At 43.2% G+C, this 14,947-nt stretch overlaps 1 protein-coding gene across 1 annotated transcript in view; it reads left to right on the top strand.

Moving 5' to 3' along the window:
* tacr3a (tachykinin receptor 3a) overlaps window positions 1–14,619 on the top strand; it is a gene marked incomplete at both ends in the record, with an annotated part of 35,977 nt that extends 21,358 nt beyond the window's left edge. Inside the window, 2 exons of the mRNA XM_080760470.1 lie at window positions 8,801–8,997; window positions 14,316–14,619. Coding sequence (XP_080616596.1) covers window positions 8,801–8,997; window positions 14,316–14,619 — 501 coding nt within the window. The remainder of the gene's footprint in view (window positions 1–8,800; window positions 8,998–14,315) is intronic.
* Between the last annotated feature and the right edge of the window lie 328 nt (window positions 14,620–14,947).

Here is a 14,947-nt window from a genome sequence, read left to right on the forward strand (position 1 = left end):
CGCACTCACTCACCACATTTCCCTCTCAAGAATGTTCTCAAAGAAAGGCTCACATAAACCACCAAGCTTTGCTAAATAATTTTCTCTTTGTTCGGTAAATCCTTTGTTCATTCCTTCAGACCATATCACTCACATAAATATTCATTGGTAGACCAGACCACATTGCAGGAGTACACAATGCATAAGCAATGGCACACCTTAATCCATTTTGACCTGAGAGGACCTGATTCTAAAAAGAAAATCTTCTAAATCCTGACAGTTAAAAAACTCATGTTTCTGTGTCAGTGGTTCTCAAAACTATTTCAAATCAAGGACCCCATCTGAAATTGTTCCAGGGACCCCACCCAGAAGCAAAGATATGAGTTCAAAACGTTTGGCATGAAAGAATATAACATTGAAAGATTTTCGCCACATTTTCACGATAAAAGATCTACACACTCGAGCTTGTAGATCTGCTATTGTTCAACAGCTAAAGTATAAAATAATGGTTAAAGTGGTTTAAAAGCTATTATATATTATAATGAGGTGACATAGATGCGTCCACATCAGGTCTAAATGCCTTAAACCTGTCCATCTCAGCAGCACAGCTTCCTTCTAATTCCTTTCTTCCTTTTCTCTTTGGATGACAGCTGCACCTCCTATACAGTATAGCACTGTGAGCCAGAATATCACGGGCAGATACGTACGCAAACAAAGTCTAAATAATTAGTACTGTGTGTGGGAGACACATCTGGCCACCTCTGATAGCAGGAGCTAGTACACATGCAGTCAAATAATTAACTCGGAGAGTACACCAACTAATGGAACCCAATGGACCCATACAATGGGTCCATTTGGTTACATTTGTTACACCCTCGAGTTAAATCAATACTCAGATTTTCTTTGCGGTGAAGCAGTGAGAACAAACGAATCGTTAGCTCTGCAGGAAATGTTCCGTTTGGTTGCTTTAATTGGCTTAATGACACTGCAGGTGAAATTACAAACAACACTTTAAATCATGTTGGGCAAAGTAACTTGCGCAGTACGTAGCTGAAATACGTTCATATTTGTGTATACCTCGTCAATAATAGCTCAGCTACTTTTTGGGTAACGCTACAGATTTTGGGGTTTTCTAGGCGTATGGGTGAGATGGGGTTTGCTCCGCGGGTGAAACATTGCCAAAGATGGGCTACTCAAAGTGGCTTTATAAATGCTGGTTACAAAGTACTCGGTCAATTTTTCAGAAGAGGTACAGTATCACCCCGCACAGCTGCCTTGTGCTCTGTAGAGTCGATATGGGCTCACGGCTCATCCTTTATTTGCCACAGAGACATTCGTTCGGCTTTTCAGACACTTTGCACTCTGCTTCCCATTGTCACGACAAGGATAAAAACACAGGTACTTTTTCACACATTTTATCTGTGAAATTGAATTTTGGCATTTTCCTCACTCTCACAGACAGTGCATGCCATGGGCTCGCCTCAATGCACATCTGCACCCTTTGTTGTGATCTGGGAGCGCACCGTGGCTGACGGCATGAGCCGCTGTTTTATAATGAATGCATATTCAGGCTGGGACTCCGCCTCTTGTTGTTTCCAAACTAACCATGAATGAGCATTGTAAATACAATGCTGGTCTGTCAGTGATACACAGATATAACAGTACACGCTACCCAAACGCAACCCTCGTCCCTGCCTGCCTGGGGCAATATGCATTGAGAGGGGCCAGACTTAATCTGCCTGCCTGGGGCAATATGCATTGAGAGGGGCCAGACTTAATCTGCCTGCCTGGGGCAATATGCATTGAGAGGGGCCAGACTTAATCTGCCTGCCTGGGGCAATATGCATTGAGAGGGGCCAGACTTAATCTGCCTGCCTGGGGCAATATGCATTGAGAGGGGCCAGACTTAATCTGCCTGCCTGGGGCAATATGCATTGAGAGGGGCCAGACTTAATCTGCCTGCCTGGGGCAATATGCATTGAGAGGGGCCAGACTTAATCTGCCTGCCTGGGGCAAAATGCATTGAGAGGGGCCAGACTTAATCTGCCTGCCTGGGGCAATATGCATTGAGAGGGGCCAGACTTAATCTGCCTGCCTGGGGCAATATGCATTGAGAGGGGCCAGACTTAATCTGCCTGCCTGGGGCAAAATGCATTGAGAGGGGCCAGACTTAATCTGCCTGCCTGGGGCAAAATGCATTGAGAGGGGCCAGACTTAATCTGCCTGCCTGGGGCAAAATGCATTGAGAGGGGCCAGACTTAATCTGCCTGTCTGGGGCAATATGCATTGAGAGGGGCCAGACGTAATCTGCCTGTCTGGGGCAATATGCATTGAGAGGGGCCAGACTTAATCTGCCTGTCTGGGGCAATATGCATTGAGAGGGGCCAGACTTAATCTGCCTGCCTGGGGCAAAATGCATTGAGAGGGGCCAGACTTAATCTGCCTGTCTGGGGCAATATGCATTGCAAAGGCAGATGAAAGCATGGCTACGCGAGGCTACAGTATGTCTCTCTGGTGGTGGGTGTTAAAAACAGACTCCTACAGTAAATGTTTCATAAACCAGGCTCATGTAAAATATATGTTGTATATACACAATGTGAAATGTATAGCTTGCATACTGTTGTATGGCAGACCAAATATGGACGCTTGGTTGCAACCAACACACAAGAACACCAAGCGAACGTATACATTCTTCCTTTACAACAACACAGTATATTTAATTGACTTGTATTTCTAATATCTGCTTGGCCACCATGATGAACTGGCACTGCCTCATGTCAGCCTGTGTGATTATTCAACGCCCACATTAGTCATTATATAAAGCAGTTATCTAGCCAGCAAGGACTGTACAGGTATGTACAGTACTTATAGCTACTGTACTTGGTGTCACGTCACGTTACCCTGCACCAGAGACAAATTCCCTGACTAAAGGTGTTATTTTCAATCAAAATAGAGGGGTTCTTTTGTGTGTTCGTTTTCTTTAGACATAACCACTTATGCCCCATTTTTTTTTAAACGAATCTACAAGCTCACAATGCATTGTGAGCTTGTAGAGCTGATATTATTTTGGAAAAATTAAATACATTAATAATACCAACTATATAAATGAATAATAGTACAACATGGACAGTCACCACGACCTGCATAAACACACGCCACCACCTGAATGTGGTCTTTATATCACTGCATCCATTAAGCTCCTCTTTCTTCTCCTCTATTATACCAGGCACTTCCATCTTCAGCATCCTTCTCCCAGTGATAGAGTGCACACTGTGTACAGTATACCCTTCAATCCCTCCTTTTCACATGGATAAAAACCATTTCAGCCTCCATGTCCAACGCCCCTTCCCCTCTGATGGCCTGTTAATGGTTGCCGTGCAGAGAGGCCCTCTCTCTCCCAGCACTGATTGATACTACTCAACTTGGCTCTCTTCAGTCCATTCAAACATTCTATCCATGGAACTCTTTGCAGGCATGTATAGCTCACACCAGTGTTGTTTCTGGCGGCACATTTTGATTTTAATTTTTGTCATAGTCTCTTGAATAGCTTTCATTTAGTTTTGTAGACATTTTTGTCACCTGGAATGTTTTAGTGTCTAGTTTTATATCATAAATACTAAATATAAGATTTTAGTCGACTAAATCTACAGTTGATTTAGTTGACTAAAATGTATTTTGTCGGGCCTTGATTAACACGGAGCACGCCAGAAACTAGGAACACGGAGGGTTGAATTAGTAACCTAGCCCGCCAAACATGAGACTCTCGTGTTCCAGGGTTTACATTATTTAATCCATGTTTTGATCTGATTGTATCGTTAGCAGTGTTGTAACTAACGCCTTTACATCACGTTACGTTACCTAACGAAACTACTTTTTGCAGTAACTTGTAACCTAACGCTTTACATTTCCCCATTCCATAACGGCGTTATAGTTATTGTGCGTGCGTTACCCACGTTATGGCGTTATTATGTTATTATGTCAACTTATGTGATCCAAGTGAAAAGTCTCCCTGACTGCTGAGAGAGCGCTCTCTGTGTTGTACTCTGTTGACAGGTTGTGCTCTCATACTAGCCTCTGAGCCCACATGGCTTTTCACTCTAACTTGAACAAAGCACGTCACAGAAGAGGTCATTGATTGGCTAACGTAGGGCCAGATTTCAGGGTAAGCCAATCAGAGACAGTCTGACAGAGTATGGCGGGTCTTACTCTTCGTGGCTGTGGTAAACACAGACACACAAACCCTTGTAACGCATACAGAAAACGCCGGTTGAACGAACATTATTACCACACGCTACAATGGCAATAACAGCGAGATCGGATGCTTTGTGGGTTGGAAATACAAGCATTATTTTGAGTACTTGCGGGTAAAGGACGACAAAAACATGAGGTGAAAATGCAAATGATGTGGCTGACAGAAAGCATTGTCCACAGCCAAGAAGAGCAATGCAAATCTAAGAAAGCATCTTAAATCAGTCCATGAGGCTGCCTCATGGACCAACACCACCAAAACAGACAAAGGTCGATTTTAAATCGCCACAGTAGCATGTCATATTATTATTTTTTAAAGTAAAGTAAAGTAACTTGAAAATAGTTAGTTTCTAAAGTAACTAGTTACTTTTTTAGATAAGTAACTATATAACTCTTTACTTTTTAAAAGTAACTTGAACAACACTGATCGTTAGCCACCGATCGCTAACACAACAACATCAAGTAGGACAGTGGCCGTGGCCATTTTGAAAATGCGCGTGAATCCACTTCCATTCTAAGCCCTGCATTGAAAGCCTTGTATCTCAGAAATGACATTGAGGGGCCGTTTCTCTGGCCTATAAAGCGTTTCAACAGCCTGTATCTGTGTTCCATGCCTGTAGCGTTATAATGACAACTGCATTTTCCCCCGGAAGAGTAGTCATTCTATCTTTTGTGGGGACTGAACGACACCAAGACACTCACTGGTACAGAATATCGCCTATAGGCGGTTTTATTATAGACAGACCCGTGGGCATGGGCTTGAAAATGCGGTTAAATCATAATGTGCAAATCGCAACAAATGTCACTGGTTTTCCCTATGGGTGGCGCTGGCCGGCTCTGTCCCTATACCAGGTCCTCACGGGGAATCTGTGTCAGAATTAGATCCTCCTGGCGGAGACACAATGACGGGGGCTTTGCCCTTCCCCGCCTCAATCTCACCAGAGGAGTTACGAATGACTGGATTTAGTATCGGGAGCGTGTTACCTGTATGTGGGATTAGAGAGGGTTGAATTAGTGCTTGCCTCTTCACATACATAAGAACGCTGTGAGTTGTGTGTGTGTGTGTGTGTGAGTGGAGTCGCTTACCGCCAGTGCATGGCCCGACCTGTCTCTCAGAGCGTCATGGGAGAAGTGAGGGCAGAGGCAGCCTCGCCTACATTCTGTCTGTCTGTCTGGCTCCACAGGTGGCCTTGATTGGTATTCATGAAGTTGAGACAACAGGCGGGCACGTACTGTAGCGGCTGTCTACCAGCTGGCCGAGTGGTAGGCGTGGCCTTCTCAGCTGCACTCTGCCTCTCTCCCACTGGCTCTCTCGGGACCCAAGCCTACCTGGCGGCCTGTTGCCAATGCCTAGCGATATGCCACACTTTGTTCAGGTGCCGAATGAAATGTCTAGACATTAAACAAATTCTGATATGAGAAAATGTGTTTATATGCCAAGAAAACACCCTGCATGGATATTCAGAAAGATTCCACTGCAAACAAACAGTTCGAGTTATTCTCGACATGACATTTGAGTTTGGAAGCAGCTCGACAACCTTTGACATATATGTCCTCTCCATTCTCTCCCCCCATGCTCTGAAACGGCCAAGCAGAAATTCTATTGAAATTGTTTAAATGTTAACAATTGGCAAACAGTGACCCTTGCTTTGTTGTGCCAGTGGTGATGTCACCACAACACGTATTGAAGGTTAATGGGTGACGATGAATTGTTCTGTTTTATGGAACCTTTCTTTACCCACCCGAGTCCAAAATGTCTAAATGTCTATAGGCTAGTGCCTGTCTGAATGCCTTAAAGGGATATTTCACTTTCGAAAAAACTTTTGGTCATTTTATCGTCTACTCAGGCTTATGTGATCACCCCAGACAGTTTTTAAGTTGCTTGATTCAGTATTCAAATAGCTGACCTAGTTACAAACCAATTGTAACTTCAAACTCCATTGTATCCATGATAGATTAATCGAAAACACTGTCCTTTTTTCTGTTCACTGATATTGTCCTTCTAAAGATAACTCCACACCAAGAAGACTTGTCCAGACTATAGTCAAAGACTGTTTAAAACTGTCAGATTGCAACAGACTGGCATTTTTTTATCAGCACAAAAAAATGTCTGCCGACTGTGGTCCTACCCCCCCCCCCATGAGACTTACAAATCCCAAATGTTTATAAACAAATCCCAAATGTTTGTAAACAAATCCCAAATGTTTATAAACAAATCCCAAAATGTTTATAAACAAACCACAAATGTTTATAAACAAATCACAAATGTTTATAAACAAATACCAAAATGTTTATAAACAAATCCCAAATCCCTTGGTCCTACCCCCCCCGACCATGAGACTTACTACAGGTCAACTGGTAGTCGTCCTACCCCCCCCATGAGACTTACAAATCCCAAATGTTTATAAACAAATCCCAAATGTTTGTAAACAAATCCCAAATGTTTATAAACAAATCACAAATGTTTATAAACAAATCACAAATGTTTATAAACAAATACCAAAATGTTTATAAACAAATCCCAAATCCCTTGGTCCTACCCCCCCGACCACGGCGACGAAACATTCTTCTCACCAAAAACAAACAATTATATTATATTTTTCACTAGCCTTGCTTTGGAGTAGAGGGCTGCAACGTGAACGGGAGAAAAATGGGACTTATTTATTAGAGTTGATATTGAGAATATGGTATCTAGTTCACACTACACCAGTAGTCAGCCCTGAAACATGACGAGCAGACTAGAAGTCCATCGGCAACCAACCGGACATGTTCGGTTCTTCATCGACGGGTTCCGACGCATCGGTAAGGTGATACGGACGGCAAGCGACGGGAGCTTCTCGTCGGGAGTCTCCTGCCGACTAGCATCGGAAACCCAGTCTGTTACAGTCACAGTAAAAAAATGAGAACATATAGGATCACACTTTTTGATTGCCTGCAAATGTAGTCTTTCTTCCTGCTGTGATGAAACATGGAGTCTGCTCCACACCATCACAGTGTGATGCCCACTTTACTTTCATGAGTCATCTCCTGAACCCTGCTAGTTCCCTCTGTCTTACTGAAGGTGTAAGTCATTGAGTCATCTCAATTGGAAATTGTTCAATTGCCGAGATGACGTCGACAGAAAGAAAGAAACACCATGTGTGATCTTGTGAGGTGGGAATGTTCACAGGTTTCTCAATTCATTTGAACAATGTATTTGACTGACAGGCTCCTGAGGTGACTTTATCTTGGACACAATATAGTTTTCAATAGTGGTTTTCAACCCTTTTCATATCAAGGTTCAGTACGTCACTCTCAAAATCAGTATATGTACCACGGCATGCGCATCAGAGCGCCGTATAAACCACCTTACTTGCGCGCTCTGCTTGCGCAAGTAACTAGAGCAGTGCCCGTGGGTGGGCCACTACAGCGGTGCTCGTCGGGCACTGGCCTACCCAGATATTATGCGTTGGAGCCTCTACAGTGGTGCCCGTTGGACACTGGCCTACTTGGAACGATGCAAGTTGGAAATGCATGCCCCACCCAGATATTATGTCCATGTCCCTTTTATGCCCATATTATGCAGTTCTTTGTCATGCATGCCCAAATATGGAGTCACTGCAGACGTCAGAATGATGTCAGAACAGTGCTGAGGCCTTTTGTTGCGGTTCTGGACAAGCGTGGGTCCGACCGACTCCACACCTGGCACTGCCCTCCCTGTGGGAGAGTGGAACGCGTGTGTCAAATTTGAAGTTGGTGGGGCGAACGGTTCTCGAGTTATGTGGATTACAGACATACACACGTACAGAGACTTGATGCATTTATAGTTAGATGGCTGTTGCAAGGAGTTGCATTGGCGTGGTTTGTTTTGTCGCAAGGAGTTGCAGCTAGTGTGCACTGGTTTGGGCCTTAAACTCACTAAATTGAGAAAAGATGCAATTGTGTCACCCTCCGGGGGGGGGGGGGGGGGGGGATGCAATACTCTACTCAGTACTTTACTTTTAACGTCGTTGAAGTATATAGGACTCATAAAATGTCTCTGGGACCCATCTAAAAGGACCACCCATTACTTTGAAAACCTATTTACATCAATGTGCATTTATCTGGGAGGGAATGTGTCAGGGAAAAATACAGATACTTCTGGGGGTCCTTCACATGAAAACTGTCAGGATTTAGAAGTCTATATGGGGTTAATTGACAAAGTTTGTTTTGAGAGAATGGAATTCATCTTTAACAAAGCCCCACCCTCTACACTCCCACTTGGACACTTTTCAGCCGGGCTCATTCATTCCAATGTAAATATCATGAATTTTGCACATTAAATACTGGTTCATTTTTGGAACCAGACCTTCAAAATCTCTTCCAAATCCATCAACAAGGCCTGCTGTATGCACTGGAAAAATATGTGCGTGACATTTCTCTTTTAAAACAATGTTCTGTCATATACAGTAGGAAAACTATTGGTGGAGAGGCTTGTCTAACCCATGTTGCTTAGCTGAGATTGGACCATAGCAGTTTGGGTAGGGGCTTAGCTATACGTCAATTGCGTCAAGATAGTGATTAGTTTATTATCTCCCATCATCTCTCTTGTCAGGTGGTGAAGATGATGATCATCGTGGTGGCGACGTTCGCTCTGTGCTGGCTGCCGTACCACATCTACTTCCTGGTGACGGGCCTCAACAAGCAGCTCACCAAGTGGAAGTACATCCAGCAGGTGTACCTGTCCATGATGTGGCTGGCCATGAGCTCCACCATGTACAACCCTATCATCTACTGCTGCCTCAACAGCAGGTGAGTGAGGTCCGGGGACCCCCGGGGACTCCCTCCTCGAGGGAGTTCCAAGGGCGTCCCCCCAGCTAAATGATAGTTAGGAACCAAATGGACCCTTGGGTCTGTAACTCAGAGAGTGTACACTCTCAGAGTTAAATTAACTTTGATTTTACAATATACCTTGAGGTCCCGGAGATATAAATGGGGGATTGTATCGCCTAATTCAGGTCAAACATGGGGGTCCATGAAATGAAAATCGTCGAAGATCACTGCTAGAGCCATAAAAAATAATCTTCTCTTACGGATGTCCTTGGCATATATTTTCTAATGGGGGTCTGCAGGCTAATGAGTGTCAATTTGGGGGTCCTTGACATGAAAAAGGTTTGTGAACCACTAAGTTACTATTAAATAGAATAGATTAAATAAAATGTAAAACTATTTAAAAAATATATATTTTCGTGAACGGAAATGGCACCTTCCTTACTCGGATTTCGGAAGGTGTAATTCCACACTCTATATAGCATTCTGAGATTTTGGAATAGTATGTACAACCCCATCATGTGTTATTATCAATAAAGTGGTTTTCAACCCTTTTCATATCATTTGAGCAACAGACCACAATTTGATGACATTTACAGTAACCCAAAACTAAAGAATATATGTTTTTGTCGTTGGATAAGATTCTGTCTACAATTCCATGCTTTTGGCAAACGTTGATCAACTCTTTCATTCTCTAATTGTGTTGACTTCTTGTAAATGAAGTAATGCAGTTGTTTAACAATAATTTAACTCTAATAAGGGTCCATTTGGATACCAAGTCTTTCGTCATTTAGCTGGAGACCACCTGGAACCCCCTCAACTGGTTGAAAACCACTGCTCAGGAACCAAAGAGTTACAGTATAATTGAAGAATGCGTGTTTGGATTAAAGTCAAGCATCAATCTAATGTAGAACTATTCCGTTGTAGTAAGTCTGAAATAAAAAATGTACTTGAGTATAAAAGGACAAAGGTATTAGCATCAGAATGTACTAAAAGTAGAAAGTACTCACTATGCAGAATGTGACATTGCGAGTTTTGAAGTGTGAAAAGTGCAGATCTACAAGCTCACAATGTGTCACATCGCGATGCATTGTGAGCTTGTAGATCTGCGATTTTCAAGTGGCCGAAATCTGGTTTGAAGTGATTCACCACTTGTATTAATAAACTAAAAACCAAATACAGATAATTCTGAAAAAGGTTGAACACCACTGACATAGAAAACTTTTAGGATTTAGACTTTTTTTTGTTTGAATCGGCCTCAGTCCTACATGGGACTCAAATAGGATCTATTAGGCTGTACTAGGCTCTTGTCAACCCTGTAGATCCTCACACCATAGGGACTAACTAACCACTGTGTACACAGGCAATGGTTTGTGTGCACGACCAATAGTTTTACGTGAACATTTCCAGGCCAAAGTAATGCCTTGTACAGCCTAATAGAGCCTAGGCTAGTACAGACCAGCACAGCCTACTAGAGCCAAAAACAGCCTATTAGAGCCCAGTAGAGTCTAGTCCAGTACAGCCTAGTACGCCCAAGTCTAGCCCTAGTCCAGCCTGGTGGGAGAACAGACTAGGGGAGGGGGGTACTAGACTGTACTAGGATGGATCAGGCAGTACAGTGCCTAAGTAAATGTACTTACCGGTAGTTACTTTACACCACTGGGAAGAATTATGCAGATTACCAAATGTACCACCTGAGCACATCCTATATGCTATATTATATATTGGCTACTGGAACGACCGATGGAAACAGGGGAACACCAGCACACAATAAATGTCCTTTTCACATGGTTTATTACCTCTGATGAATGACCTATGTAGCAGACGTGTTTCGTCCAGATGGGACTTCCTCGATCAGCGTTGTGACAACATAACAGGAAGTGAGGTATATAATATAATATATGTGGAATTAGATTTCAGTTTCAGACTTCAGTTCAGTCCAGCGTTGTTTTCGTCGACTAAAACTAAGACGGAAAATGCTCGACGTCTACCTTTTTTCACTGGCGAAAACTAAATGGAAACTACCGGTAAATGAAAACTACAGTAAGCTACGATGACTAAAACTAAGACTAAATATACCTGGCAATTTGGTTGACAAATAAAAACTAGACTAAAATGTTAGGAAGGGACTAGTGGATCCAATATAAGTCATTTTACACTTGGTTGCATGCATAGCTGATCTACAAGCTCACGATGCGTTGTGAGCTTGTAGATCTGCTATTTTCAGCAAGTGTAAAAAGGACGGCATCAAGGCAAAATACATTTTAGTCGACTAAAATCTTATGAAATTTTGTCAACTAAAACTAATACTAAGACATTCCAGGTGACAAAATGTAACTAAAACTAAATTAAGTTTCAGTCCAAAGACTATGACTAAACTAAAATTGAAATTTGCTGACAAAAACAACACTGGTTCAGTCGACATTCGACCAGGGGAGGCGGTGAGGTGCGAATGCACACAACTTCCTTGACAAACATAGAAGCGACTGACTAAACATTTAGCGATTTTTTTAACCGAGCTTTCACCCCCTAACTTGGATTTTCTTTTCCAGGAATAAAATAAAAATTTGTTTAGCTCATTATCGGACCTTTACTTTTTGGATAGGATTTGGCTACGTTGTTGGGACCTCATCTTGGAGTTACAGAGTTAGAGACTGAGGTCCCATATGGAGCTCCCTCGAGTCTTGCCTTATTGGCAAGGACTCGAGGGAGTGCACTGCCCACTGTTGAGTCCTTCGGATATGCAGTTGTACATCAGACCGAAATGTCCATACTGTATAATATGCTATATGGACATGTATTCCGTTGTTCAGAACCAAAACATATATATACTGGATGGTTGTTCCTTTATTCTTATTTCTAGAGTTCATATAAGGGGACTTTTCACCCGTGCAGGTGAAAATGATCCATGGCATCATTCCTCAGTAGAACAAATCTCAATATAATTGATTCTTTATCGGTGCAGTGAGAAGTCCATCTGAAGCATTTATCTCTAGTCTTAAGTAAGGTGCTCTCATTCTGAACCCAGACCAGACATAATTTGATTATTCTTCCTCATATCAGTTTGAAGGACTATACTACAGCCGCCACAGTATAATAAATAAGAAATGACACGGTTATTATCAGCTTGCAGCTGTCACGGTTCAGGACAGGTAGGTGTTGGACCCAGGCGCAGACAAAGGCAGAGGACAGGCAGGTCGAATACAAGGGGGTTTTATTAACCAAAATCAGGAACAAACAAAACACTGGAACACGAGGAAAAACTAGGAGCAAGGCAAAATACTAGGAACATGGAAAATCACGAGGAACAAAAAACCACTGACAACATTTTACGAACGAACAAGGAACTGAACACACAAGGGCAAACTTATAGACATGGGATAACTAGACACAGGTGAACATCACTGACAATCAACACTGGGATAGGCTGGGGAACTAAGGGGACACAGGTGGAAACATGGGCAATCACAGGCCTAGTGAGACAAGACAGGAACAGAACTACAGGGGCAGACAGGAAGGCACAAAACATGACTACAAAAATAACGGTTCACAGTGCAAGGCAAAACTGCAACTAAGAAACAAGGAAAATACAAAACATCAACATCACAGTAACAAGGTAAAACACTAACTAACTAAAACCATGAAACAGGGTACACAAATAACATCACACCAGTCACAGACTGTGACAGCAGCAAGCGAAACCCCTTGAATAGTACTGTCAAAAGTATGCGTGTTATACAGCAGCGTGAGTTGACAAAGAAGCCGTTTTGCAATGAGGACAATTAGACTGACACACCACATCTATACAGGACAAAGCTACATTGGTTCATGTAAAGCAAAGGACTTAGGGCGATTCATACTTGTCCGAAATTTTCAGTAGCACTGAAGAGCCGACTTTAGGAGGGTACCCGCCTCCCGAACCTCAAGTGACGGCCCCCTGAGCCTTTAGTCTACTATGGGGTTATGTGTGTGTGTGTGGCTGTGCCTTTAAGTCCATTGCAGTGCTGGATTGGAGCGGGCGGAGCAAGAGATGATGAGTGGAAGGGGAGACACCTGGCCAGTGTCCTCCCCAAACACTATTTAAGACACCTGCTCTCACAGCACTACAGATCTGCATTTCTCCACAGGCTGCAGGGGCGGCCGCAGGAGAGCACCCTTGTTCTTTTGTTTGTTTGGTTATACGTTTTGGGAAAAATGTTTCCCTGCCAGTTCCAGTTGGAACCTTCAGTTCTTTAATTACTATTTTATCAAGTATGAAATAAAATACATATTTTTGGATTCTCCTCCGGTGTCGTTTCCCCTTTTTCGTTATGGCCCCAGAGCCAGCCATAACACTACAGAGGCGAACCGACTTTTATTCGGCTCTAAAATAGGAGTATGAATCGCGCCTTAGAATAGATATTTTTATGTGGCACTAAAGCCAACTGTTAAGACATGCACAATAAGTCGAGGGTATAAGGTGGTACAGCTGGTGCAGAAAAATGAACAATTAGCAAATCTTTTGTAATGTTTTATTGTGTGGTTCACAGTTAATTATTCATTTTTCTGCACCTCTCTACCAGCTTATCCTCGACTTCCTGAGCTATTGTGTCTTAACAGTTGGCCTTCGTGCCACATAAAAAAGATTTATTCTGAGTCATCAGTCCGGCCCTCAGCTGGAGACAGTCACAGACACACATCCCCTCTGCAGTGCTCTACTGAAAGTGACTGCATGGAGTCTGTGTCATTTCTCTCCAAAAGCTCTTGAATATGATGGAATATGATGAGGGATTACTGTGGTAAGCTCACATTTCATATCGCGCACACCATAATACACTACTAGACCCCCCATTAAGTGAAAGTGACAACTAGGCTATTGCAGCGTCCCTTTACTGATCAGTTCTGCAAGCTGATGAAAAAAAGAATATAATACCAGTGATCGACAAACAATACAATTCTTAAGGTCGTTTCGAGGAAGCAATCTGATTGGTTGAAACAGCCTTCTAGCCGTGGTTCAAACGAGCACCACACTTTTTTGGGACATTTGTGGTCATAGTGACTACATCTGTCATTCAAAAAATATGTTTTTTTCAGCAATATTACACTCAAGGGTGTGGTTTAATGTCATTAATGCAGCATTGCAGGCGTGCATTAATGACATTAAACCACCCCCTCTCGTGTAATATTGCTTAATTCCCTTCCTTCCACAACGTTCAAACCTCTCCATCTTTTAGTTTTCTGTTCCCCTCCTCCGTCTATTTCTATACTGACTAACTGTCCTCTAATCTCCCTCCCTCCTCATGTCCCGTTGACCCTGCCAGGTTCCGGGCAGGCTTCAAGCGAGTGTTCCGCTGGTGTCCCTTCATCAAGGTGTCCAACTGCGACGAGCTAGAACTGCGCACCACACGGCTGCATCCGGCGCGCCAGAGCAGCATGTACACGCTGTCCCGAATGGAGAGCAGCGTGGTGGTGGCCTACGACCCAGCTGAGGGTGACGGCGGCGGCGGCGGCAGGGGGGGTGGCACAAAGCCAGGATCCGCTCGGAAGAAAAGCTACATGCCGTTTCGCCATTCGGAGCAGATCAGCGACTGCAATGGTGGCAGTGTTAAAACACAGAGCGGATAGCGTAAACACTGAAAACCCCTCAGGCGAAGGGAGTTTTCCCCCCCACAGGCATGCATGTACTGTATACAGAATTTTATTGACATGCACCGTAAAGCATGGAGAGTGCATACAAACACTATGGTACGTACGTGCTGTACACACGTGCCCATTTTTACTGCTTATTTATCGACAAAATCATAGGTTTTAATTGAATCCTGCGAGAGCTATAAATTAACACTTACTGTACTATCAGCCAGGGCCATTTCGGTGAATTTATTACAGTCGTTGTTGAATCAACCTTTTTACTGTGATATATATTGGAGACGGATGCAATGTATGCAAACACAAA

Source organism: Protomyctophum bolini, assembly GCF_963924005.1.
Source record: "Protomyctophum bolini genome assembly, chromosome: 3".
NCBI classification, from domain to species: domain Eukaryota; kingdom Metazoa; phylum Chordata; class Actinopteri; order Myctophiformes; family Myctophidae; genus Protomyctophum; species Protomyctophum bolini.